Here is a 25,707-nt window from a genome sequence, read left to right as displayed (position 1 = left end):
GGGATGTCACATTTGTTCCTCTAACTGGAGTGTTTTTGTTTCGGGCCAGGGTTCATCACCTTGTGTTTGTGCTTATTAAAGAGAGTGGGCAAACATTTTCAGGCAGAAATCATGATTCATTAATTCAGTTCACACTTATATTTTGTTTAAATTTAGGATAAATATTAAAACCACAAATACATCAATTCCACAGAATCCGGGTGGCCATAGAAACAGGAAATGTGTGAAGCCAAAATGTTGTTATATAAAATATTTCTTAAAGGGGTCATATGATGCTTTTTTAAAGATCATTATTTTGTGTTTTTGGTGTAACAGAATATGTTGACATGCTTTAATGTTCAAAAAACACATTATTTTTCAAATACTGTACATTATTGTAGGTCCTCTATGCCCCGCCTCTCTCAAACGCTTTGTTTTCTACAAAGTCCCTCCTTCCGACAAGCGCAGTCTGCTCTGATTGGCCAGCTGACCCAGTGCATTGTGATTGGCCGAACACCGCAAGCACTCGTCGGAAATGTAACGCCCCTTACCATAATCGCGAGCTTCATCTTTCAAAATAAATGTAAAGACAGAGCCCGAAAGGGGAACAGAGTCGCGTGACAGACACAGTGATGAAGCTGGTGTGTGTGCAGTACACAAGCCACGGTTAAGACAGCTGACTCTACTGTGATGTGACCCCCTCTCTATCTCTCTCTCTCTCTCTTTATTTGCATGACTGTAAATGATACAATATTGCCAAAGCTTAGTACACATGTACAAAAAGATTTAAAGAAAAAAATAAAAATAATAATATAATAACAATAATAAGTAAATGAACATCACAGTAATATAATGGAATATTATAACATCTTAGAAGTATTAAACTGTAACAAATTATAACGTGAACATTTGATACCACAGTCTTTAACTTGCATAGAAACACCCATAAATACTTTGGATCACTGTGGTGGACAGTAGGGTAACACACTGAGGTCAGACACAACACACATTCACCTGCTGTCTCTCAGGCTGTGGCACATCCACACGTATCTCGCAGCCAGTGCTGCTGCCTCTCTTCCCCTCTCGCTCACTCCCTCGCTCTCTTGCACTGTATCTCACGCTCTCTCTCGCTCGCTCGCTCGCGCACACACACGATGCGCAAAACTCCGCATTTGAACAGTCAATAGCAAATACTTAAACTAATAACAAAACAGTAGCTGATTCAGAAGCGCCAGATTGTCATAGCAAAGTCAGAATTACCTCCTCTCCTAGGTTCACGAAACGGTCATCCATAAAATGCATTGCTGTTCTGTTGTAAGTCATCTTAAAGATTCCTAAATGCATCTACTTTCAGAAGGCCAAATAAAGTGCTTTTGCTTTCGCCTAGAAACACACAGCGTCTCTCTGACATGGCTGCTTCAACACTAACTGCGGTTACTGAAACCATGCCTTCTTTTCTTCTTATATTTGGGTGGCATTATGCAAATATTTCCACATAGGGAGGTAGATATGTGGGGGCGTGTTAGAACGAGCCGTTTTAGGGGGGCGTGGCAGAGTCTTAACTTTGATAAAGAATATCTCTTTGGTTTTGAGACTTCAGTCTTTGCAACTTCAGGGATCTTATCAATGCACAATCAGCTTGTAACACTCCAAAGAGAAAGGGAAACTTGAAATCGCATCATATGACCCCTTTAATAAATTGAACGACTAAGTGACCCTACTTCATTTAACAATTTAATGTGCATTATAGCTCAATCTGGATTTAGTTTTAAAAGTGCAATTGGTCATGTGTGTAGTCTAAGCCTCTGCAAAAGGTTTTTATTGTTTTTATGTCATTAAGAATGACAAACTTGGCATTTCTTGAAAATCATTCTCAGGAGTAAAGATCTTTAGAGTGCATAAGAATACATTTGCAAAGAGTGAAAATGACTTTTGACAGGTGCAGACTTAATGTTCCTTTCACTTCCATCCATATGCAAAAGTTAGATGTGAAAGAAGTTGTCTTTTAAGTTTGGTGAACTCTTGACTAAAATTCTTAATCATATGGTGAACGACATTTGACCAACCTTCATCAGTGGAAGATATATTTTGCAGGGTTTGAAGTAATTTCTAGTTTTTAAAGTTTAATGAGACTCTTAAAAATTAACAAAAAAATAACATGTAATAACACATTTATTTGCATGCACACTTTGTCTGGAAGAAATTTTGTCTGATAACCTTTCCAGTGCACATAAGTATATTTGTATGCGATTATTAGTGAACGAGACCCCGTGTGTTTACAGACATGCTTGTATGTGTGTGTTTGTATTGTCATTGTTCAATCTAATTTTATTTCCACACACACATCAGTTCAGTTATCTCTTTTCTCTCTATCACTACCTGTTTTATATTCATTCTCTTGTGTTGTCTTCCCTGCATCTCTCCCATCTTTCTTGTGCACTTGTTGTTTTTGATGCACCTATGTTGTCATTCTCCTTCTATCTCTCTGTCTGTTTCATATTCATCCCTTTCTATTAAGACTTCCTCATTCATCTCTCTCTGGGAAAAATTATTAATATTAATGTTTCTCCCTCTCCTCTCTTTCCTCACCCTCTATCTCATCCTCTTAACATTACCCTTTCTCCATATCTGTTCCTTACTGTCTGTCTCTCGTTCACATTTCACTTGGATCTCTCTCTCTCTCTCTATCTGTCTAAGTATTCATCTATTAGTGTTGATGATTCTTTTCTATCCCTGCAGCTGTACAGTCATCTATCAGTTTAATAATCTCTCCATCCTTCTGCCTTCTGCCCTGCTCTCTCTCTCTCTCTCTCTCATGTCTCTCTTCCTCTTATTTTTCACTGAGCCGAAGTGTAAAATCCTGTGTTAAATGAACATGCATGTCAGAGTACGATAATTAGGGCCATCATCATTAGTAATGGCCTGTGTCTCATTGGATACCCTTATATAAGGTTACTGGAGTCTAAATAACCTAAGAGCTAAGCCCCCTTGCATGGGGTTCAGGTTGAATTAGCCATCCATCAGCCGAAGCACATTGCACCAGTTAATACTGCTCCAAGACCCCAAGGGCCTCAACTCTATGGGCGAGTATGGACATAAAGATTAGTACCATAGTTCACACATGCAGTATTATTGTAGAAAAGCACAAGGGAGCTAAGCACACAAATCTGGTGAAGGTGAATAAATGTAGCTCTGTTTTGTGTATTGCGTAAAGCCAGAATCCAGAATTAACACTCGCCAAATATGAGTAAAATGTGATTGTGGCATTTACGAAAATGTTTGTTACTCTCTAGCAACATAATACATGGTTTAAATTTAAAGAAGGCTAGTCTGATCATCACTAATGGAAGTGGCAAAATGATTCAAACTGAATCATTTAAAGTCATGATGGAAGATTGTGTTGTGACATTTGATTAAAAATCAACTATAATCTACTAAAGAAAACGATACCTAGGATAAAGGTTATTTTCTGCCGAACTCCATGTGGCAAGACATTATGCTTCCCAAATGTAAATGAGGAACAAAATTACAACAAGTGTCATTGTCTTAATGACAGATGCAGTTTTAATGGGAGAAGACGCTCATTTCCCATATGATGCTGCAAGTGATACCGATCAAAAAACAAACAAAAATTGTCATATGAACAAAAGTATTTTTATTAAAAATGTAGAAAAATACGCTTGCATGGCTGGTATGAAATATTTAGCTTGTCATTTTTCTTCATTCACCTGCCATTGGCCAGTGTGTGGCTGAAAGCTTATTTTGGAGCTTGCGTACAGCAGTCAATTTGAAGCCTAGGATGTTGTTTTAGATGCATGTGGGTCATATAGCACCTGAATACCTATAAAGAGGATCATTAACACGCACAGAGAGACAAGAATCTGGGTGCATTATCAGTGTACAGTATGAGTTTTCCAGGCGAGAGACTGCATATGTAACATCATTAGTCTTTGCATCCCTAAAACAATTTTTTACTTTTTAACTTGATGCATTAATTTTGCTATTGTGTAAGTAACTATTGTGTGGCATTTTAGCTTTATATGTACCTGAAATATTTGAATCTATAAGAGTAGCAAAACATGGCTTTCTTCTTTGTTTCTCTTTTGCAGTAAAACATGCATTCATCACAAAGAGGCCTGTCAAATAGGAGGACCTGTTAAGGCAAAGACATATCTGTATGAAAAAATAAACAAGGACAAAACACGCCACCAACCAAGGAGACTGAATATTTCCACTGAAAAATGCAGAAGTGACATCCATTGCGGAAGGAATCTACAACTGTTAAAAGAGACCGTATTCAAGAGACATTGGAATCAGCCTACCATCCTCTTTGGAACACAGGAAGGGTCATGACCCAGTTGCCATGCGCATCACCACGGTGACCAGCCTTCCTAGTCCCTCCCCCCTCCTCCTCTTATTGGTTCAGCTGCTGTTGTGGCTCATCCTCCCAGGTCAAGAGGCAGTCAGAACCGCCTCCACCTGTCCCGTGCCGTGCAGTTGTTCTAATCAAGCTAGTCGCGTGATCTGTACAAGACGAAACTTAGAAGAGGTGCCCGACAGTATATCAAACAACACACGATACCTCAACTTACAGGAGAACTCAATACAGGTAAATTCTGACTATACTGGTCTTTTCCCATCAGGCTTTGGGAGAGGATGTTTATGTTTGTTTGTTTCTTAGATTTATTGAGTGTCAGTTTCGCTAATGTTGCTTTAACACGGAGTTGTGTTAGCACAAATGGCTCAGCCTTGCTCAAATATTGAGGTTTAAGTGTGAAGTCAGGTGTTAATATGACCTACTTTGAGTGTGAAGGTTTAGATTTATTCTTAAGATGATAAAGATAATAGCAAACACACTGCTCACCCCGACAGTGAAAGTGTTAACCAAAAACAAGCCTATTAAAAATGAATAATAATAATAATGCTTTTCATCAAGCCTCCATTTAAGCATAACAATTCTTATTTGGTTTGTTGTGTCCTCGAGCCCCACTTGAAATGATTAAAAATCTAAAAATGTTTTAATACCTGAAGGCATCCTAGATTATTTGGCTTCTTTCTCTCCCATAGCATTTTACCACAAGAGTGCAGCTCTGACAGATTCCACCCCCCTCTTCAACACCCCCAACCCAGTGTGTTTAACACCCTCCTCCCCTCCCCTGCTCTATATACAGAGGGGATTGTGGCAGTAGGCCAGGAGGAAGCTTCTCGCTGCCCAAGAAAAACAGTTCTGGCTACATCCGATGCACAGAGACAAATTGTTTTAGAACCCACAGCATTTAGGATGTGTGAATATTCTCTAGTCTTTTCATTTGGTTTTTCATCAGGTTTTAGCACATTCTAATATTATGATTATTTCCACCATTACTGAGATGTACAGTTGCAAGCCATTTATATGGGGCATTTTTGTATTGGGTTTTGAAGGGACAGTTCACTCAAACATGAACATAGTGTCATTACTTTCTCATCTTCATGTCACTTAAAACCTGTATGCTGTTCTGTGGAAAATTATAGCTTTTTGAGAAATCCTTATGCAGTACTTTTCCTTTCAGATAACAATTTATGTTAGGATACAAAAATAAACAGACACACAATAAAAGTAGTATTCCATCTGCTGTTTTAAAGCCGTATGATAATGGTGTGTGAGAACAAATGTAATGTTTTAAATGAATTATTCACTTATATTTTCCTCTCTAAAGTGGTCCAATGCCCTGTGCCAGGTTTAACATGGACACTAAACAGCATTCGTTTGTGTGTGTCAGAATTGAACGTGGTTCAATTGCCCGTTCAAATGTGTCGAATTAAATTTGAGTGCTACAGCGGAGGGTAAGATTTGCTGTGAACAGCAACTTTTATTCTGTTCTTTGCACAGAGCTGTCATATGGATTAATTTGAAAGTGACTTTATGTTGTTGTTTTCTTTGAGAAGGAAAAAAAATGGTCACTATGACCTGAAAGAAAAAACTGCTTGAATATTCTTCAAAAATTCCCCTTTTGTGTTTCACTTATTAAAAATAACAGCATACCGTTTTGGAACAACATGAGGTTGAGTAAACAGTGACACAATTTTTATTTTTGGGTGAGCTATTCCTTTAATGCGTTTTTCTTCATAAGAGTGACTGATAGCAACTTGCAGAACAACTTTTCTGTAAAGCACAACAATCAGTAATGAATGTACTTTCTTTGTCTATGACTTTATATTTTCTATCATGTACATCCTTCACAGGAACAAATAGATCACACACAACTTTAATCCTAAACTTGTACCTGTAATTTTCTCTTAGGTGATAAAATCAGACACATTCAAACATTTGCGGCATCTGGAGATCCTCCAGCTCTCCAAGAACCAGATTCGTCAGATAGAGGTGGGTGCTTTCAATGGCCTCCCAAACCTCAACACTTTGGAACTGTTCGACAACCGCCTCACGCTGGTGCCATCGCAAGCTTTTGAGTACCTCAGCAAGCTGCGGGAACTGTGGTTACGAAACAATCCCATTGAGACTTTACCAGGCTACGCCTTTCACCGCGTCCCCTCGCTGCGGCGTCTTGACCTAGGTGAACTCAAGAAACTGGATTATATATCTGATGCAGCCTTTGTCGGACTCATCAACCTGCGCTACCTAAACTTGGGTATGTGTGGCCTAAAGGACATCCCTAACTTAACTCCCCTGGTACGACTGGAGGAACTCGAGTTGTCTGGGAACCGTCTGGAAATCATCAGACCCGGATCCTTCCAAGGCCTGGAATCTTTGCGCAAACTATGGCTCATGCACTCTCAGATGTCGGTCATAGAGCGCAATGCTTTCGATGATCTCAAGAACCTAGAGGAGCTTAACCTATCCCACAATTCCCTGCACTCTTTGCCCCATGACCTTTTCACACCTCTGCAGAAGCTGGAACGAGTGCACCTCAATCACAACCCATGGGTGTGCAACTGCGATGTGCTTTGGCTAAGCTGGTGGCTGAAAGAAACTGTGCCGAGCAACACAACTTGCTGTGCACGGTGCCACGCACCACCCTACCTTAAGGGAAAGTACATAGGCGAGCTAGACCAGAGCCATTTCACCTGCTATGCCCCTGTCATTGTGGAGCCGCCCACTGACCTCAATGTGACCGAGGGCATGGCTGCTGAGCTCAAGTGTCGCACCAGTACCTCCATGACCTCTGTGAACTGGGTCACACCGAACGGCACCCTAATGACCCATGGCTCCTATAGGGTCAGTATTTCCGTTCTGCATGATGGCACACTGAATTTCACCAATGTAACTCTGCGTGACACTGGCCAATACACCTGCATTGTGACCAACTCAGCTGGGAACACAACGGCAACTGCTGTCCTGAATGTGACCGCAGCAGACGTCAGTGTCAACTACACCTACTTCACCACAGTCACTGTAGAAACTGTGGAGTCTACGGGAGATGAAGATTCTGCATTGCGTGTCTTCAACGAGACCTTCATCCATATACCCGGGCCTACACCTTCTGGGCACCTCTGGCATGAAGTCCCAACTACTGCCTCTTCTCTCTCAATCCTTGGCTCATCGTCTTCTCCCCGAGCAACCAAACCTACTTTCACTGTCCCCATTTCTGAGCCCAGCTATCCCTCTGGACTAGATGATGTGATGAAGACCACCAAGATCATCATCGGTTGCTTCGTGGCCATTACCTTCATGGCTGCCGTCATGCTGGTAGTGTTCTACAAGCTGAGGAAGCAGCATCAGTTGCACAAACACCTTGGGCCGGCACGAGCCATTGAGATCATTAATGTCGAAGATGAGATTGGACCGGGAACGGGCATCCGTGGCAGCGGCATCTCAGGAGGATCCACAGTACCGCAAGGAGGGTCCGGCGGAGGCGGACAGAGTTTGCGTCTGCACCACCCTGAAATCGTCAACCTCCCGAACCTTGCACGAGCTGAGCATCTCAACCATTACTACAAGGCCCATCACTTCAGCAATAACATGATGGGTTTGGGCCTTGGCGGAGGCTCAGGTGGAGGCCTAAACAATAACAACAACCCTTCGCCCTGCTCCCAGGCTCAGACTACCCCAATCTCTTACACGCAGGTGCCAGTCTCTGCAAGTAGTACATCATGCTCCATGCCTTCTTCAATGCCTCTGCCAACCCTTGGCATCCACGGGTCACTGAAAGGCCTGATGGGTAAAGGGCAGAACCCACAGATTGAGCCATTGCTTTTCAAGAGCGGCTCCAAGGAAAATGTCCAAGAAACCCAGATCTGAATTTGAGAAAGAGAGTAAGGGAGAGAGGGAGAAAGGTAAATGTACAGATAAAAGATGGAGAAACAGTATCAGGGAGACAGAAACAGATGAAGGGTATTGGCTGTTCAGCCCCTATGGGTATGTTCTCAGGAGTAATGAGAAAGGCAGACCCAGCATTGTATGAAATATTACCTACACAAGAATACAAGATACAGCTGTGAAATCACTACCAAGTACATACACTGGCAACGAGTGGGGGAATTTCTAGATGGAAGTCAGGCAACCACTCAGCAGTTTAATATCACAGTCTTTACATTACTCTGATCCGCACGTATGAAGGAGATCACCAGACATCAGCAAACAAAATCACACTTGCCAATACGATATAAATCGATACGTTTTTGTGTAATGCAAGATTGATAATTATGTGCCAAACTTGCACCAATCTGTGCCAAAGCAAAATCTTTGCACATCAGCCTCACTACACATGCGTACAGACACATTTCAGAAGATGAAAAGATCTGCGCGTATACTGTACTCCATTAATAAAGCAGATATGCTACAAAAATTAGAACCATACACACCATTAGGTAGGAAGTGTATATAGAAATACATGAACAACCTTAAGTATTTATGGACAGTGGCTGAGAACGAAAACTCACACGTGTAAATGGTTTAGTGAACCATAAAACTCAGATAACAAAATGGATCATTCAAATTTTTTAGAGGTTTGCAGTCCTACGAAGGAAAGATAGATTAGTAGACCAGCACTGTGTAGAGGGCTTATGTTTCGCGATGATGGACTCACAGTTGAGGGGAAGATATGAAAATGAACAAGAACATCAAAAAAACAATGAAAGATATACAAATTTTAAGAGAATATATAAACTTATGAAAGTATACATGATATATAAATATATTTTCATTCAGAGAAATAAATTATGATGAATCTTTACATTTTTCTGACTGAAAGCCACGGCTTTTGAAGAATTAGCAGCTGCTGTTGTAGCGCTTTGTCACTTATAATTCCTTTCTCTGCATAAAAACAAAAATGTGTCTGAAACTGGTACACCCTCACAGGACTTAAGGGCATCCTGAGGAGACAGAGGGACAGAGATGGATATTCTGGAAATTGTGTTTGATTTCAGATACTTTGGCTTTGTTTTTTAAGTCTTAAAAGGTTTCCCTTTCCTGTTCTATAACTAACAGGGGTCATTGAGGAGAGGTAATTTTAATTAACATTATAAATACACTACTGTTTGATTCTGCAGGCGTTTGAGACCCAAATTGGGTCAATATCAGTTAACACCACTACCAACAGAATTATAAAAGACAGTAATGATGATAGTATGCAATGCAATGGAAAGAAAAACACTGTAAATGCTGATCCACATGCTGCTATACTGAGAAAATATATTTTTAGTGAGATGTTTTAGTAAAATCCGATTTGAAAGTTGAGTAAAAAGAGGCTCCTGTTGACATTACATTACTACTATTATCATCACTAAAAAACTTGAAAAACATCAAGTGTCAAAAGCATAGCGGATTTAGTCAGTTTATCTGTTTTTACCTAAAGGTGATGTTTGTTTTCATTCTGTAAAAAGTGATTGTCGCTACAGCTGATAATCCCCTCAGTAAAGCTGGAATAGCAGTGGATATACTGACAGTGACAACGATTTGCTTGATGCATTACAAAGCCACAACAACAACTACTCCAAACAAGGAAATGGATGGGCCATGAAATGACTCCCTCAATGGCCTGTCTCCTCTGTTTTGTATAAGACAAAATCTTGACCAGGACCCTGCTTTTTTGCCAACGTGAATCAACGAGATTCAGAACCGAACACAAACTCTGGTGATTACTGCAGGGGTAAAGTGGATTATTGCGAACACATGTGGACGGAACTACTGTTTGAGCAGAAAGCAAACCGAGGACAGCTTTTGAAAGGTAAGAGAAAACCCACTCAGTGAACGAGATTGGAGTTTGGAAAGCTTTTTTTAAATGAAAATGGACAAATAAATGACAACTATAGAAACTTATAGAGCTCTTTTAAAACAAAACTGTTATGATAATAAGTGTCTTTCATTATTTGTTTTTATCTAGTTTCTTTTTGTTTTGTTTTGTTTTTTCAAAATCAAGTGTTATCTTAATTGTAATATTGTTATTGTTATTATAATTAGCTGATATTACACTCGTTATAATTATGAAAAATGTTCTGTTAGCAGAAGTCACTTCGAAATTAAAAAAAATATATATATATATATATATGGCACACAAACTGGCAACTGAAATTGTGAAACTTGGTGGCATTGATTTGTTCTATGTTTTTGTCTTTTCTTTTTCTCATGTATTTAAAGGTATCACTATATGTAACCCTTAGAGCTTACGGCTTGGAGACAGTTCTCCCGAGATGCAGACAGAATGTGATTTGGCTGGTGGTAGCGTTCTTCTCTGCAGAGAAAGAGATATGAGAGAGAGAGACCAGGAGGAAAGAGAGAGACCGGGGTTCTGATACACACTTGTTCTCAGAATGTCACCCATTATCAGTGCCGAGAAGTGTGACTGTACCGTGTCAACACCCTGTTGCCACGGCAACACGCCTTTGCACTAATGTGCCAAACACTGTCAGAGCCAGGGTGCCATCTTTGTGGGTCCCAGTGCCTGTATTTGTCAAACCTTGTTAGCCTACAACACGTACAAATATCCACACGCGAGCACACCGCCGTGTCAATTGTCATCCGACGTATTGGCGCACACATACGCTGGCACAGCGTCCCAACAGGTTCCTATGGTAAGGTTTCCCTGGCAACTGTTGCTTCTGTGGCAGTCCCCATCACAGCGTTCAGGTTTCAAATGCAAATGTGAGGATGGAGCCAGTACAGGATGCCATTTACGAGGACAAAACCGTTGCCATCCGTGTTCTTAAATCAGAAATTAGCATATTTGCAGCACACTGCATATCAATAAACCTCCTTACTGTTGACATTCATGAACCTTGAGTAGCAGTCATCGAGATGTCCATATCTAACACGCCATTGATCTTCCATAGGCACATCATCCCCTACACTCGAAATTATCATATTCTCCCTCTCATGCTGAAGATTTGCATATGTTAATTTGCTTCTCGAGTGATTAACATACACCTCTGTTTGTGTGTGTGCATATGTGTGTGCCAGACAGTAATTGTATTACATTTGTGCTCAAGGCATATGCTTTCTTTCCAAAGCAACTTACAAGAAAGTATTGCCAAGCGGATTGGTAGTGGGACAGGGCAGAGACTGTTATAACATATCACATATCTCATGATCTTCACCTAGCCTGCAACCTCAGATATCTCTCACTTCCTGAAGTCTTACAAAGCATGCAAAAGTTGTGACAAAGGTAGGAAGACAGGAGCCCTCTCTCTCCCTCGTAGCACTGCGGTATCTGAGTCACAGAGCCCAAAACACACACTCATACACATCGAGCCGACGAATCTCAGCTCTCTCATAAGCACGCTTTGCAGAGAAATACCCTGCCCACCAGCTGGTTAGGACTTATGCAAAGAGCACCAGAGAATGTGGTGTTGCGGGTTTTGGTTTAACCATGTGTCTGTGTGTGAGTGAAAACAATGGAAATGGCCATTTCAGCTTTTGTCAGCTTATTTGAAGACATCCATGTATTTTGACCAATGTTTTTCATTGATATCGTTTCTGTTGCCCTCACACGTGTGTGTGGGGGTGGATATTTGGTTTGGGGAGGCTAGGTTTCAGGTACATAAGTCTACGAACGGTAGGTTTTGGGTAAGTGTTGGTTCAGTGCTAGGTTAGGGTTAGGGTTAGGGTTAGGGTTAGGGTTAGGGTTAGGGTTAGGGTTAGGGTTAGGGTTAGGGTTAGGGTTAGGGTGAGGTTAGGGTTAGGCGTTGTGGTGGGGGGGGGGTGGGGGGGGGGGGGGGGGTGGGGGGGGGTGGGGGAGGGAGAGCGAGTTTGGGCTGTGTGTTTTACAATAAGAGACTGTTGTCATTGAGCGTGCATGTGGTGAGCGTGTGTGTGTGTGTTTGCGATGTCTGTGTGTGTGTGTTTTTTTTTTTTACTGCAGACATCCATTTTAAATCCCCAGTTTAAATCACTTTAGCATATTTTCCTATGCTTCAGGCTTGTGTATGATCTTCTGAATGATGCTCTTAACTAGAATAGAGAAAAAACTATTTTCCATTTTTTCCTAATACCCCAATCGAGAAGTCAGGGGGCAGTCATGCCAATTTCCAACTGGCTGAAGTGGTGGGAGGTACTTCCAGCATTCATGATACATAATTCAGACGTGCGACAATGGTCCCTGTTTGTGTGTGTGTGTGTGTGTGTGTGTGTGTGTGTGTGTGTGTGTGTGTGTGTTAAAGATGCAGACACGCTCTCGCTTGTGTGTGTGTGTGTGTGTGTGTGTTAAAGTTGCAGACATGCTCTGGCTTTGACAGACAAATCTAGGGCAGCTCTTGCTTTTGGGTGTGGGGGGTAAATATTTTATTCCAGCATTTACTTCAAAGATTTGTATTTGGTCGTTTGCACTTTGGTCCTGGATTTATCAGCAGAAGGTCTATAGCATTGGTTCCTCAGTCTGAGTCACAAAACCAAGAACAACTGGCTTTTACTTGAGAGTGTGTTGCTAGAATATCAATTGCATCCAAACCATACTTCATCCCTACTGCTGGTGTTGGTCCGTTTCTAAAGCAGCTGCGAGGGATGGTGTCATTTTTCACATATAAAACCCGTTCATTGTAATTGTCAGGGCTAGACAGAACAGACAAATCTTTCATGGCAGGGTGTGGATGTAGCTTGTGTCCCTATCCCTAACAAACACAGTTTTTACCAGAGTTGCACAGAACATCACAATGCACTGACACCAATGCTCCCAATTGTGAAAAACAGCATTGTGCACTATAATGCAGCAGCAAAAAAAAAAAAAAAATTGTCAAGTAAATCGAATATCATTATATATTTACTTGTTTTTAGAGAACACATCTCTAAAGTTTCTTTTCTTACTCAACTGGCAAATTGTTTAAGCATAAAACTTTTTTAAATTGAATTCTCTTTTATGGCCTAAATTGATAAACTTTTATTGAATTCTGTGTTATTGTAATTTGCAACATATTTCTGTTATTTGCTGCTCAATGCACATAAAACTCTTGTCCTCCGAGTGAGAGAGAGAGCGAGAGGACCAGTGTGTTGTTCAACCCTGAAGACTTATTTAGCCCCTGAGATTGAGTGTGTGTGACAGATTTGGAATTGAGCATTAAAGCAGCTTGAGTGTGTGCGGCAAAAGTCACACATGATGATTTATCGTGTAAGGGAGCGTGCGTATGGTTTGTTTGAACATGTGCCTCGTTTGCCATTGCAGTTGTTGTGTGGGCTTCCTGATATCCATCAGGACATTTATGTGCGTGTTTGTTTGAGGGGTTTTATGAAGAGAATGAGATCAGTTGTTCACAACTTCTCTTTGCGTCATTGCACTGATCTGTACAAGAGCCTGCAACAGCTTGTCAAACACTGATTGCCCCTGAACACACACACACACACAAACTAATGTAAGATTGTATCCTAGACCCTCATCTCAGTCAATAAAGAGCGCTTTTACCCGCCTCTTCCCTCGAACGCACATATGCGCCTACGGACAGAGGCATTGATAATTACATGTGACACCTCAGACTTGGAAACCGCATCACTGTCTTCTTTGTAATTTTGTATAGTTTGTAACTTGTCATCTAATGTAATCCTCCATGGCACAAGCTTCTCAAATGTCTCTGCCATTTGTGATTGGATGGCACTTGACTGACTGGTAAATGCACATGGGCCAGACATGTATGTATGTGTACTGGTGCTTCTGCATGTCTGCAGTAATATCCTTGCACACCATCCACCTGAGCCCCATGCCATGACAAGTCCTAAGTAAGTCTGATTTAAAAGACTGCATTTTGACTTGCCTGCTTCAGCTCCTTTTACACCATTTCTAACTTTGAGAGATGTCACTAGCTTTTGTGATGGTGGTTGTGGCCGATTAGCATCCTGTTTTGTGCACATGTTTCTTGGAAACATCAGAAAGGGTATTGGGTATTGACTCCTTTAAAACAAATGGCTATTATTATGTTTTGCAAAGGCTATGAAGATAAGGTTGCAGTTGAGTGTGTTTGCTAATGGGAATGAATTATTTAGCTAAATTCCAGTTCACATCGATTATTTCATGGGACAAATCCCTTGCAATATTGTTTTCATTCTTCTTCAATCCTGTGTGCCCATGAGACACCATGAGGTGTTCTTCTCCTCTGGTTTAGAAAGTCTCTTTTTTTTCTTCTGCAAAAAAATAACTTTCTTTTTCAGTATTTTTGTCTTGTTGCCACTTTAGAAGCAAGGTTGCTTAAGCCCCTTAAATACGATGATCCTGTTTTAAGGGACAGCCTAACTAAAATATAAAGGCAGCTGTATATTTTCATGTATTTAGTGTGTGAGGGAAAAGTGGGATTATTATAAAAACAACAACATTTTTAAATAATTGGCTTTTATGTTGTCATTTTACAAAAGTGGATTGTTATAATATTTTATGGCAAACTGATGTCAGTAGAATGAAAAAAATCTGTCATCTTTAAAAAATAATTTTAGGATTAATCTTAGCCTTTAGAAGACCGAATGAAAAAGTAATATCAAATGTGTCAATTATGAATGTAAAACTAATAATGATAATTAAGTTAAACATATTTCATTGTATTTCATATCTTCAGTGCATAGACCACAGTTTGAATCCTTAAAGGGATAGTTCACCCCAAAATGAAAATTACCCTAAAATCCTCTTCTTGTAAGCATGTTTAGATATGTTTACTGGTAATCAAGACAAAAGTACTGTTTATGTAAATGGTTTTCTGCAGTGTAGGGTTGTGTAAATGTGTCCTGAATGAGTCGGCCCTGTTAAAACGGCTGAAGCAGCATCTTGCCTCCTCTCTGAGGATCAACTCTCAGTTCAGTTTCACACTGTGCCTTTTGCTCTGCAGTTACTGTTATGGGTTTTGGGCATCCTATTGGCTCAATTCCCTGTGTTGTGATGTTTGTTTTTGAATGAAGTTGGAAAGGGATGGTGTATGCTCTAGAGGCAGTGCACTGGAAAAACTTTGAAGTGGACAGTCCCCAGCCAGCATGTGGAGGGGCTGGTGAAAGAGCAATGAGCTGTGACCTGATCACCTTATGAAGAACCTGCTCATGCTGTGATGGCATAAAGCAAACCCACGCTAGAGCTGCAGGAGGACCTGATCTGGGGTCAGAGCGCCAGTGCCATCTGAGACTGAGCGAACCGAATGATCTAAATGTGACCCAGTTACAGTGTAGCGTGGCGGAACGCAGAACAAGATTTGCAGAAGAGGCGAAACAAAAGCGTGCCATTATCTCAGCACATTAAATCTCACACAATGATTTTGGTGCAATAGCTTTAAAAGGCAGAGAGCGGCATAATAATAAACATTTATCAATATGAAATAAAGTTTAACTAGAATTATTGATTTTTCTTTAAACTTCTCCCCCCTTCTGTCAGCTTTCAAGCTTTTGATTTATGTTCGTAGTGCAGTCATTTCTGTAAAACAATTTCCTTTCTATCCTTCCCCAGTGGGGTTTTTCCAAAACTCCAACCACTGAAGACTTCACATTAGATGGTGACATTCATGTTCTAGGTTTTTAAATGTTTGGATGTCACGGACTCCCAAATAGGACGATCCCTTTCCTAAAATATAAAGGCAGCTAAGAATTTTTACCCATTTATACTATGTGAGAAAAGTGTGAATTCTACATAGACAACGAAATTGAAATGTTTGTTTGATAAATTAAATAACTGGAACTTATCCATCTTATATCTCAACGCAAAAGTAAGCAATTTCCCATGAATGTGCAGGACTTCAGATTAATTTCCCTGCTACAGGTAAATAACTAGAATGATAGCAAAGTGTATTAGATCGTAAAACTATTTACACTACAAAGCATTTACGATATTAGATACTGTGTTAACAAATACTAGCTTGCGATATCAAGCAGCATAATGGACTGTTTTTGTTAGCTAAAATAACTGGAAGTGACTGACACCAGAAGTCTCGCACATTCAAGTAACAAACTGTCACATCCACACTTACATTAAGAATAAAAAATATTTATTAACTATATGCTTATTTTTTTCATAACAGTAAAAATGTCTGAAATGCACATTCTAACTTTGACAACTCTTTTATATTTTCACAATTGTTGTGGACCCTCATAGTTGCAGGAATCTGCCAGCAAGGGATGAACTAGGCCATCCAAACCAGCACAACCTTGACCCCTTTGGTTCATCTGTGGGTTCATCTCCATGACAGTGAAATGACAAAATAAAACTTTCACTGTAGTCAAAAAAATAATTCCTCTAGACCACAAAGTCTGACTGAGGGCTAAAATGGCTGGAATCATGTTTTCCCTGCTAATAAACTCTAAACATAGGTGCAAATTCTGCTGATAAATCTATGACAAAGAAAATGATCAGGAGAGAAAATAGAATGAGACGAGGCTGGCTGTCATAGGACGTTCGGACATGTCTTGTCACTTTTCATCACGTCTTATTTGAGTGTGTGTGTGTGTGTGTGCGCGTGTGGGCATGTATGCGCCAATGACTTTGTGAACTAAATAAGAAAAATGTTCGTACATCTACCAAACAATGAGTGTGTGGGCATATACAGTACAAGTGTGCATTTGTGTGACGTGTGTGAAGGTGCATATACTGTATGTTGTAGGTGTCTGTGTGAACATTCAGCTCACTGACAGCCAGCATGTGTGTGTACGTAAGACTGGACGTCCATCCGTCTGCCAAATTGAGTCATGTGTGTCTCAGTGCAAGCTTGTGTGTGTGTGTGCATGCAGGGACATTGCTATCCTTGTATGTCGAGATTGCTTTGGGTTGTAATGACCTCACTGTTAGTAACCTGCAGGAATGCGAGGCGCACAGCTGACATCACCCCTCTCTCTCTCCTTTTCTCACCCTCTTCCTCCTTCCCTACATCTATATCTTCCGACATGCGGATAACACATCTGACCTTCTCGTTCTGAGTCACCGAAAGAAACTGAAAGAGAGAAAAGAGGGACATTCTTTTTCTCCATACCTTATGCTCTTCATTCAGCCCTTTAAAGGGATGATTTACTCAGAAATCTAAATCATTTACTCACCTTGTTGATTTTGTGAAGTTGCACCAGAACAACCATACAACACTTTATAATTTACTTAGCCTCATGTTGTTCCAAATCCATTCCAGAAAGAAAGGCTTTTTTTTGTGGAACCCAAAAGGTGACTTTCTGAAAAATATTCTAGAAAGACTTTTCAATATAATTAAACTGAGGCTGTAAAAGGGGCTGTAAAGCTTCAAAAAAGATGCAAAAACACCATAAAAGTCCATATGACTCTGCACTGTATTTCAAGGCTTCTAAAGCCATATGTGACCCTGGAGCACAAAACCAGTCTTAAGTCGCTGGGGTATATTTGTAGCAATAGCCAAAAATACATTGTATGGGTCAAAATTATTGATTTTTTTTATGCCAAAAATCATTAGGATATTAAGTAAATATCATGTTCCATGAAGATATTTTGTAAATTTCCTACTGTAAATATAATAAAACTAAATTTTTGGTTAGTAAGATGCATTGCTAAGAACTTCATCTGGACAACTTTAAAGGAGATTTTCTCATTATTGTGATTTTTTTTTTTTTGCACCCTCAGATTCCAGATTTTCAAATAGCTGTATCTCGGCCTAATAGTGTCCTATCCTAACATCAATGGAAAGCTTATTTATTCAGCTTTCAGATGATGTATAAATCTCAATTTCGAAAAATTGACCCTTATGACTGGTTTTGTGGTCCATGGTCACATATGATACAGTAGTTGACAAGCAGTCTGAAATTTAAGTTGCCATTCACTGATAATGTTCCTCCATTGGACTGCTACAACCGGATCATTGAGTCAGTGAGTTGAGCTAATGAGCCGAATTAGTCTGAATCATTTAGAGTGGATCTGTGAACTGGAGTAAATGATTAATTGAAAAGAACTCAGATGAATCATTTGTTTATGAATAAGACATTGCTACTTTTCTTATACGCAGTGTTTAAAGTTGAATAATGTTTTCAATTCCAGTCCGTTTCTCACATAAAGCTTCAGAAGATGAAACCACTTGAGTCAAATGGACGGCTGTTATGATACTTTTATGGTGCTTTTTCACATTTTAGAGTGTGCTCGAGTCCTCATTAACTTTCATTAAATTTAAAATATGGTCCGAGTATTCTTCAAAAATTCACCTTTTGGGAATTAATTCATATGGGTTTGGAACAACATTAGAATGAGTAAATGATGACAATTTCATTCAGCAATGATCCCTTAATTCCTCTGCTGTCATACCTTATTTTCCTAGATTCATCTCTTTTTGTTTCTTTCTGTCTCACTCTTTCCCCCCATCAGCCTTCTCGTTTATCCTATTCTTCCTGAAGGACCAGAAATTCACGACTGTCTGGTGTCTAACACACAAAAACACACGCTGCCACCACAATCCTCTCTTGAGAGGAAGAAAAAAACAGAAACACAACAGAGAAGCAAACAGATGCCTCAGATATTTTCTTCCCTCTGTTCAATTAAACATTCCCCCCATCTGCCACTTTGGGTTGTTTGAGTCCCTCTGAAATATTGAAAGTAGTTGTTAATGTGATATTTTCTCCTGACTCTGTTTGAACCTGTTGGATAAATCGCTCTGGAATGTGTGTATTATTAACATCTGAAATGTGTCGTGTGCGTGTTTGTATGTATGTTTGTATGAGTGAGTGTGTGTGTGTGTGTGTGTGTGTGTGTTTGTGTGTGTGTGGAGGTGGGCAGATTCGTTCTGCTGTAGTGGTTCTGTGCCAAATCTTTTTCAGACCATTCAATCTCTGTTCATGTTCCATACTGATAAATTTATGGAATAAAAGATGTTCTTTTTTCACAAAATGAGTATTGAACTGTGGGTGGTTATTTTGGATGTTTTTCATGACAAAAACAGGATCAAACAAATGCAACAAATTTGAGAACATGAGTGTGTTTTGGATGTCTGCTTGTATGAATTTAGACATACATTTTAAAGTCAACATGAAACGACATTCGCAGCCAATTTTAATTCAGTAAATCTACTGATTGTAGAATGGGATATGATTGGATTGTGAAAAGTGGAGGGGATGGACTTAGAAGTAAAAACTTGATGACATTAGCCAAAAAGTTATATAGCAAGTAATTTCATTCTGACTATAAAGACTATAAAGCCTTTTTTCCCCAATGGAACAACATGCACTGATGTATCACACACATTAAGACCATTTAGACAGTTAATAGGGTTCATTTTGATGTCATGTTGGCATTAAACATCTGACTCAGTAATTTGTGTGAGTTTATGGGTGTGTCCTGAATCGATGTATCACTGCTTTGACACTAGAGCTGTGACTTGCTAGCTGCGGGGTGTTTAGGTTGACCCTGATGGCTGACCTCCGCCTGCACTGTACGAGTAAGCGTGTGTGTACGTGTGCGTCTCTCTGGGCTGATGTTTAGCCTGCAGTCTACACGCCTCCTGTGCTGGGTGGGGGTTAGCTACGGGGTCAGCGTCTGAATACTACTGACTCAGGGTTACAATTATTGGCTAACCTAAGGGTGTGCGTGTTATTCTGTGTGTGAGGGTGACATTGTGATTGTGTTCCTTCATGTCCATTTGTGTTCTGCATATTAGATACAAAAACAAGGGATGTGCAGAGCGTTGCTGTGCTCTGTGTGCTTCTGTGTAAAGGTTTCGGCTGACGTTTCATTCCACCCCAGTAAAGGCGTTTTCTCATTGCATGAATAAAAGCATGCATGTGTTTATGAGTATGTGTGTCTTTATGAAGGGATAGATGGAAAAGGTCAACTCAACTCAACTCAAACCCAACCCAAAACTCAACCCCCTCCAAACTATAAGCAATTTAAAGATTTTATAGTTTAAAAACAAAATGTAAGCAATTTATAGATTTCTTGATTTATTTATTATTTGTACATGTGTGCATGTTTATGAGCATGTGTGTCTTTATAAAGGGATAGCATTATACAGATGAAAAAGGTCAACTTAAAGGGGTCATATGATGCGATTTCAAGTTTTCCTTTCTCTTTGGAGTGTTACAAGCTGTTTGTGAATGGATAAGATCCCTGAAGTTGCAAAGACTAAAGACACAAACCCAAAGAGATATTCTTTATAAAAGTTAAGACTGATCCACGCCCTCCTATAACGCCTCGTTTAAACATGCCCCCACATATCTACCTCACTATGGGAAGATTTGCATAACACTGCCCAAATATTCACAAATAAGTACTTTTTAATATTTAAAGAATTTGCCACGGATTATTCAAATGCAAGTTTTAAGCAGTGTAGAGTAGCGCTTGTTGTTTGTCATTTCTCCGATCACAAATGCAGACATGATTTTGTTACGCGGCGCAACGCAACACGCAAAAAGACAGTGCAAGTCATTATAATCTGTAATTATGTCCCCACTGGATGCAACAAATGCCTCGTTTATAATGACTTTTAATGTTTTTGTCTGGTCGCTCCAGGAGACGGCATCACAGTATGGTGAGGGGCGTAACATTTCCATCTCACGCTTGAGGTATTCAGCCAATCACAACACACTGGATAGTTGGCCAATCACAGCACACCTCGCTTTTCAGACGATGAGCTTTCGAAGGCAGGGCATAGAGAAACAATAATGTACAGTATGTGGAAAAAAAAATAGTTTTTTGAACCTTAAACCACAAACACATTTCATTACACCAAATAATGTTCTTTTTAGCAGCATCATATGACCCCTTTGAAAATCTTAATCAGTATTTTATTTTCCAGTAAAAATATCTAAGCAGCCTTAAAACAAGACACAGTTACACAAAATTCTGTAAAATATTGAGTCTTCACTTGTAAATAAACATTATATATATGTATATACACATCACATTATATATGAACAATTACGGAAAATTATATTGTCTATATACAGTGGTGTGAAAAAGTGTTGGCCCCCTTCCTGATTTCTTATTTTTTTGCATGTTTGTCAGTATAATCAATGTAATTATTTAATATAATTACAAATATAATTTTTTATACATTTATGCAACTGTATTAAATTTGCCCTTTTTTTAAACTATATGCGTGTGTGTGTGTGTGTGTGTGTGTACAGGAATTCCTTATATAGTAGCATGGTAATTCCACACAAAAGGAATTTTTTATTTCACCATACAAGCTACAATTTGAAACAAACTTGGAAGTACGAATATTAAAATCAAAGCTTTGACTTCCTCCATGTTCTTGGTATGGAGTTGGATTAGAGATCCTCCATGTTCCTGGCAAGAGATCAGCAAAAGGCAGCCTAGTCTGTAAGCGTGCCCTTCACAATAGTACTGTGGCACACACTTCACCCAGGGTGCCCGATCCACACTTGCACTGAATAAATTATGTAAGCGCCTTAACAATCCTCATTCTCACCTCAAGGCACACATACATACGTACTCTAGTGTTTCCACAGCCTCGGCTGGGCTCTGTTTTCACACCTCTTTTGAGCATCTGATAATGCAGAATGTTTACACTGCTTCTAATGCGCACAAATGTACCAGACTGCACTGTATCCCTGAATCCTGCATCACAATTCCATTCAAAACCAAAAGTCATGTAGTAACAGTTTAGAGATGCTCTAGATTTTTTAATAGCTGAACTTTAAATGATTGCGCCATCTTTAGTATTGTGAAAATACTGCCACTCTTTGCCAGTTATCTTTAATTTTCCTTTTTCCAGTGAATTCAGTTGTCATGGTGTGTTTTTGCTTTTTTATTGAAGGTTTTGTATTTTGTATTGCCACTTGTTTCCACCCTTGAACTTAACAAACAGCTCTCAACACTAAAAGCTACATCTGTTGAGATCTATTATTAATAGATGTTTCAGCTGTTCTCTGTAGTTTTGAGGTTAAAGGGACAGTTCAGACAAAAATAAAAAAATATTTTCACCCAACTTTTTCCAATATAATTTTATTTGTACCTCAGACCACAAAAGACACAGAACAATTTGCCCTGCTCTATTTCTACATACTGTAACGACATGGTTCATGTGCTACATTGAAAGTCTTACTATAGCTTTGTGTGATTGTATGACTTCATAAGATTACAGGGCACAGGTCATATGGGCCAGAGTTCACAGAAAAAATACGCAAGGCATCAAGACACATTTTTTTAAAAGTTGACCTGAGCGCCACAGAATGCTGCTTCATGTGCAAGATACTGTAAAAAAATATATATATTCAGTACGGTCAAAAACATTTATCTAGCACATATACAAAACAATGGAAGAGTGATGCAGTGGAATAGAAAAACATTGTATGTCAACAGCCCATTATAGTACTTTTATGGTGCCTTTTTGTCATTTTTGGAGCTTGACAGCCCCTAGTCACCATTCACTTTTATTGTAACATAAGGAGCAGATGCTAAAACTCTCCTCCTTTTTATTCACAAGCCAGAAAGTCATACAGGTTTGGAACTACATGAGATAGAGTAAATGTTTTTTGGGTGAACAATCTCTTTAAAGCGGACATTGGATGCCCATTTTCCACAAGTTGGTAAGATTCTTTAGGGTCTTCATGAAACGTCTTTAACATACTTTAGTTAAAATTCCTCAATGGTCATGTAAAAGAACACCCTTTTTACCTTGTCAAAAACAGCTCTGTTCACAGTGAACCATTACGGTGCATGTCTCTTTAAATGATAATGAGCTACTGCTCACTCCACCCCTCTCTTCCGTGGAAGATTTGCAAATAATCATAAAAAATATCAAGTGTGAGACTTACTTCTTCTGGAGGTGCAGCTGGATCACAAACTGTGGGTACTACTGATCCATCCTTGAGTTTTAACTTTTTAGCAAAACCTGCCTTGAATTGTCCCTAGTTCAGAAAGCAGTCTGGAGTAAAATTATCTGCGCAGACATAAACTTAAGTGTATTCAGTGGAGCATTACCATCAAAAACTAAACTAATCCACTGTGTCCTCTGATGTTGGGAGAAAATTAAGACTCTCATGTTCACTTTTACATCCAACTACAAAACACCTGCAGTGCTTACGAGTCATTGTTGTTGCTCGAGCGCAGAGAAAATGGCAGACAGCATACAACTGGCTGAGGGCGGAGATGTAGTCTCAGCCTCGGACGTCACGCCCACGGAACATTGGCTGAACGTCTGATGCATACGGCACACAAAAGTGGAAACCCCTTCAGGAGTTTCGAAGTCATCGGATTGGTTGAATTATACAGGATTTCAGGGAGACGTGTGTCGCGTTCTTTAACGTTCCACCTGGAAACAAAGATGCCGTGGCGCCAAACCCCCTCACGAAAGAAGAAAGCCGGTGTGTTTACAACTGTGACGATGAGTGCTTATCAGGATCAACTAAATGCTGGATTCTCAAAAGTATGTGAAATATTTCAAATTCGCAGCATAGAATCTTTAAAATACGTCCGAGAGTTTTACACACTGTTATTGCAGTGACATTTCCACGCCCCGAAGCGTGACGCTGAAACTAAACAAACTGTGATTGGTTGTTTGACATGTCGGTCAAATGGCCTCATGGGCGGGCCTTGGCCAATAAAAGCTGCCATGAATTCCAGACCTTCAGCCGTCAGTCTGAAGGTCTGGCTACGCAAGACTAGTGGAGATGTGCTAATACAGTATGTCAGTGGTTGTGGGTGGGGCCTGAGCAATATGACATCATATTGCTCAGAAAATCAAAACAACTTGATTGAGACCGGTTGGGTTTTTTTGGGGATTAAAAAAAGTAGTCAATGGATTTTTATCATTGCAGGGTGGTTGTGTCCACCCACTGCTAAAACACATTTATATGCAAATTTTGCATCCAATGTCCCCTTTAAGAAGATTCCTAGTTATAAACTCAGTATTACAGCTGCCTTTTAATCCTGAGCCGAGTATCATTTTCACATTGTGAGCCTTAAAAACCGTCTATCTTTCGCAGTCCAAGTTATATGAAATTTAATGCATCTGTACCGTAGGTCAATACAGGCCTTTGATCTCTTTGCTGACTTAAGCTCCATCCCTTCTATAAGCCATCCCCCCAAACAACCCCTCCTCGTCTCTTCCAATCCGCTCTGCGCTGATACAGTTGTAAAGGGTAACTTTGGATACAAGGGCTAATCATCCATCGCATAACTATCTACCCTTTCAATCTTCCCCCAGCCAGCACCCCCGGCCCACTTTTTCCTTCCCTTTAAATGACAGTATGTTTCAGTTTCAGTATATCTGCCACACATCCTGTCCTCTTTTTTTGCCGTGTCATCATCTCTTTCCCCCTCTCTCCCCTTTGTTTGTCCTGTAGAAGGACGTTTGTTTTCCTGTGGGGAAGAGGAAAATCGACGCTGAAAGATGAGTTATTGATTGCAAAGCAGGGTGCATGAGTAAGTGAGTGAAGCAAAGAAAGACAGGATGATAGTCAGAGAGTGAGTACAATGACACATCAACAACAATCTTATGTCAGATGAACCTTATTGCACAAATCTATGCACATACTCTAACGAAATATTATTAATAGTGCCTTTCAGCACTAATGGTGACATAACAAGCAGTCTGTGCAAATGCTGCCTACGACTTGACAAAAAAGTCTCGCAAAATATGTGCGAGACTGCTAAATTTACAGATCTGCAGGTTCACACCTCTGTCAGACAAAAGATAATTTGAGGCATTGAGAAGATAGAGCCTGGATTGATATCTGATTTTAATATGCATCTTTAAAGACAACAACGCGTTCGTGCTTCCAAATGAGCTGCAATTAGGGACCTCGAGAAACACAGAGAGAGAGAGAGAAAAAAAAAAGAATTAAAACACCCCACTACAGGAATGACAGAACATCAGGTTACATCACAAATGTCACCACGGTCACTGTTGCTATCGGAGATATGCTGTTTCCATGGCACTGAGGGGCTTGAGGATCTGTGTGCTCAGAGTTCAAAATAATTTTTCTGGGTATAGGCATAAACGCAGGGCGTACAATGAAAACATACTGTTCCTTCCGACTCCATATACAGTACATGTGTTAAACTCATCGCAGTTTGACAAAGGCGGCACTATGTCTTATTTGTGCATGCGTTTACACACACTCACATGCACATGGATCGTTTCAAAATCATTGCCGTTCACACTCAAGACAGCGGCGTGTAGTGCATGTAGCAGACTCCATTGCAGGTTGGCTGGGCATTAATTCACGCATGTAAGATAAATGCATTACAAATGGAACCTTCATGCTCGACTTTAATGGACTGCCGTCTTTATATTTAAAGAATAATTTGGCCAAAAAAAAAAGACTCTTCTGTCATCGCTTACTCGCACGTTCCAATGCGTGAAACAGTGATTCCATGTAGTGACAGTTTGAGCTGCAGGTAGCCACTGACTTCCATAGAAATGGGGGGGGGGGGGGGGGGAAGA

The 25,707-nt window shown here is 40.0% G+C and overlaps 1 protein-coding gene and 1 long non-coding RNA gene across 4 annotated transcripts in view; one reads left to right on the top strand and one right to left on the bottom strand.

The window, feature by feature from the left end:
* The window catches only part of LOC107563987 (leucine-rich repeat-containing protein 4B-like), a 38,958-nt gene extending 29,963 nt beyond the window's left edge, over positions 1-8,995 (top strand). Inside the window, exons 3-4 of one of the 2 annotated variants that reach the window (XM_016248960.1) lie at positions 4,089-4,588; positions 6,260-8,995. In XM_016248960.1, coding sequence (XP_016104446.1) covers positions 4,343-4,588; positions 6,260-8,215 — 2,202 coding nt within the window. In that variant the 5' untranslated portion in view covers positions 4,089-4,342 and the 3' untranslated portion in view covers positions 8,216-8,995. Of the gene's footprint in view, positions 1-4,079; positions 4,589-6,259 lie in introns of those variants that run through there. The other variant, XM_016248961.1, reaches the window with a different exon arrangement.
* The window catches only part of LOC107563988 (uncharacterized), a 26,368-nt gene continuing 1,573 nt past the window's right edge, over positions 913-25,707 (bottom strand). For both annotated transcript variants that reach the window (XR_001606172.1, XR_001606171.1), the window contains exons 2-3: positions 17,182-17,194; positions 913-1,000 (exon numbers count right to left, since the gene is read on the bottom strand). This is a non-coding gene — a long non-coding RNA (uncharacterized lncRNA). The remainder of the gene's footprint in view (positions 1,001-17,181; positions 17,195-25,707) is intronic.

The sequence above is a fragment of the Sinocyclocheilus grahami genome, unplaced genomic scaffold, assembly GCF_001515645.1.
Source record: "Sinocyclocheilus grahami isolate Dianchi unplaced genomic scaffold, SAMN03320097.WGS_v1.1 scaffold901.1, whole genome shotgun sequence".
NCBI lineage: Eukaryota > Metazoa > Chordata > Actinopteri > Cypriniformes > Cyprinidae > Sinocyclocheilus > Sinocyclocheilus grahami.
This window is presented reverse-complemented; position numbering and strand designations above follow the sequence as displayed.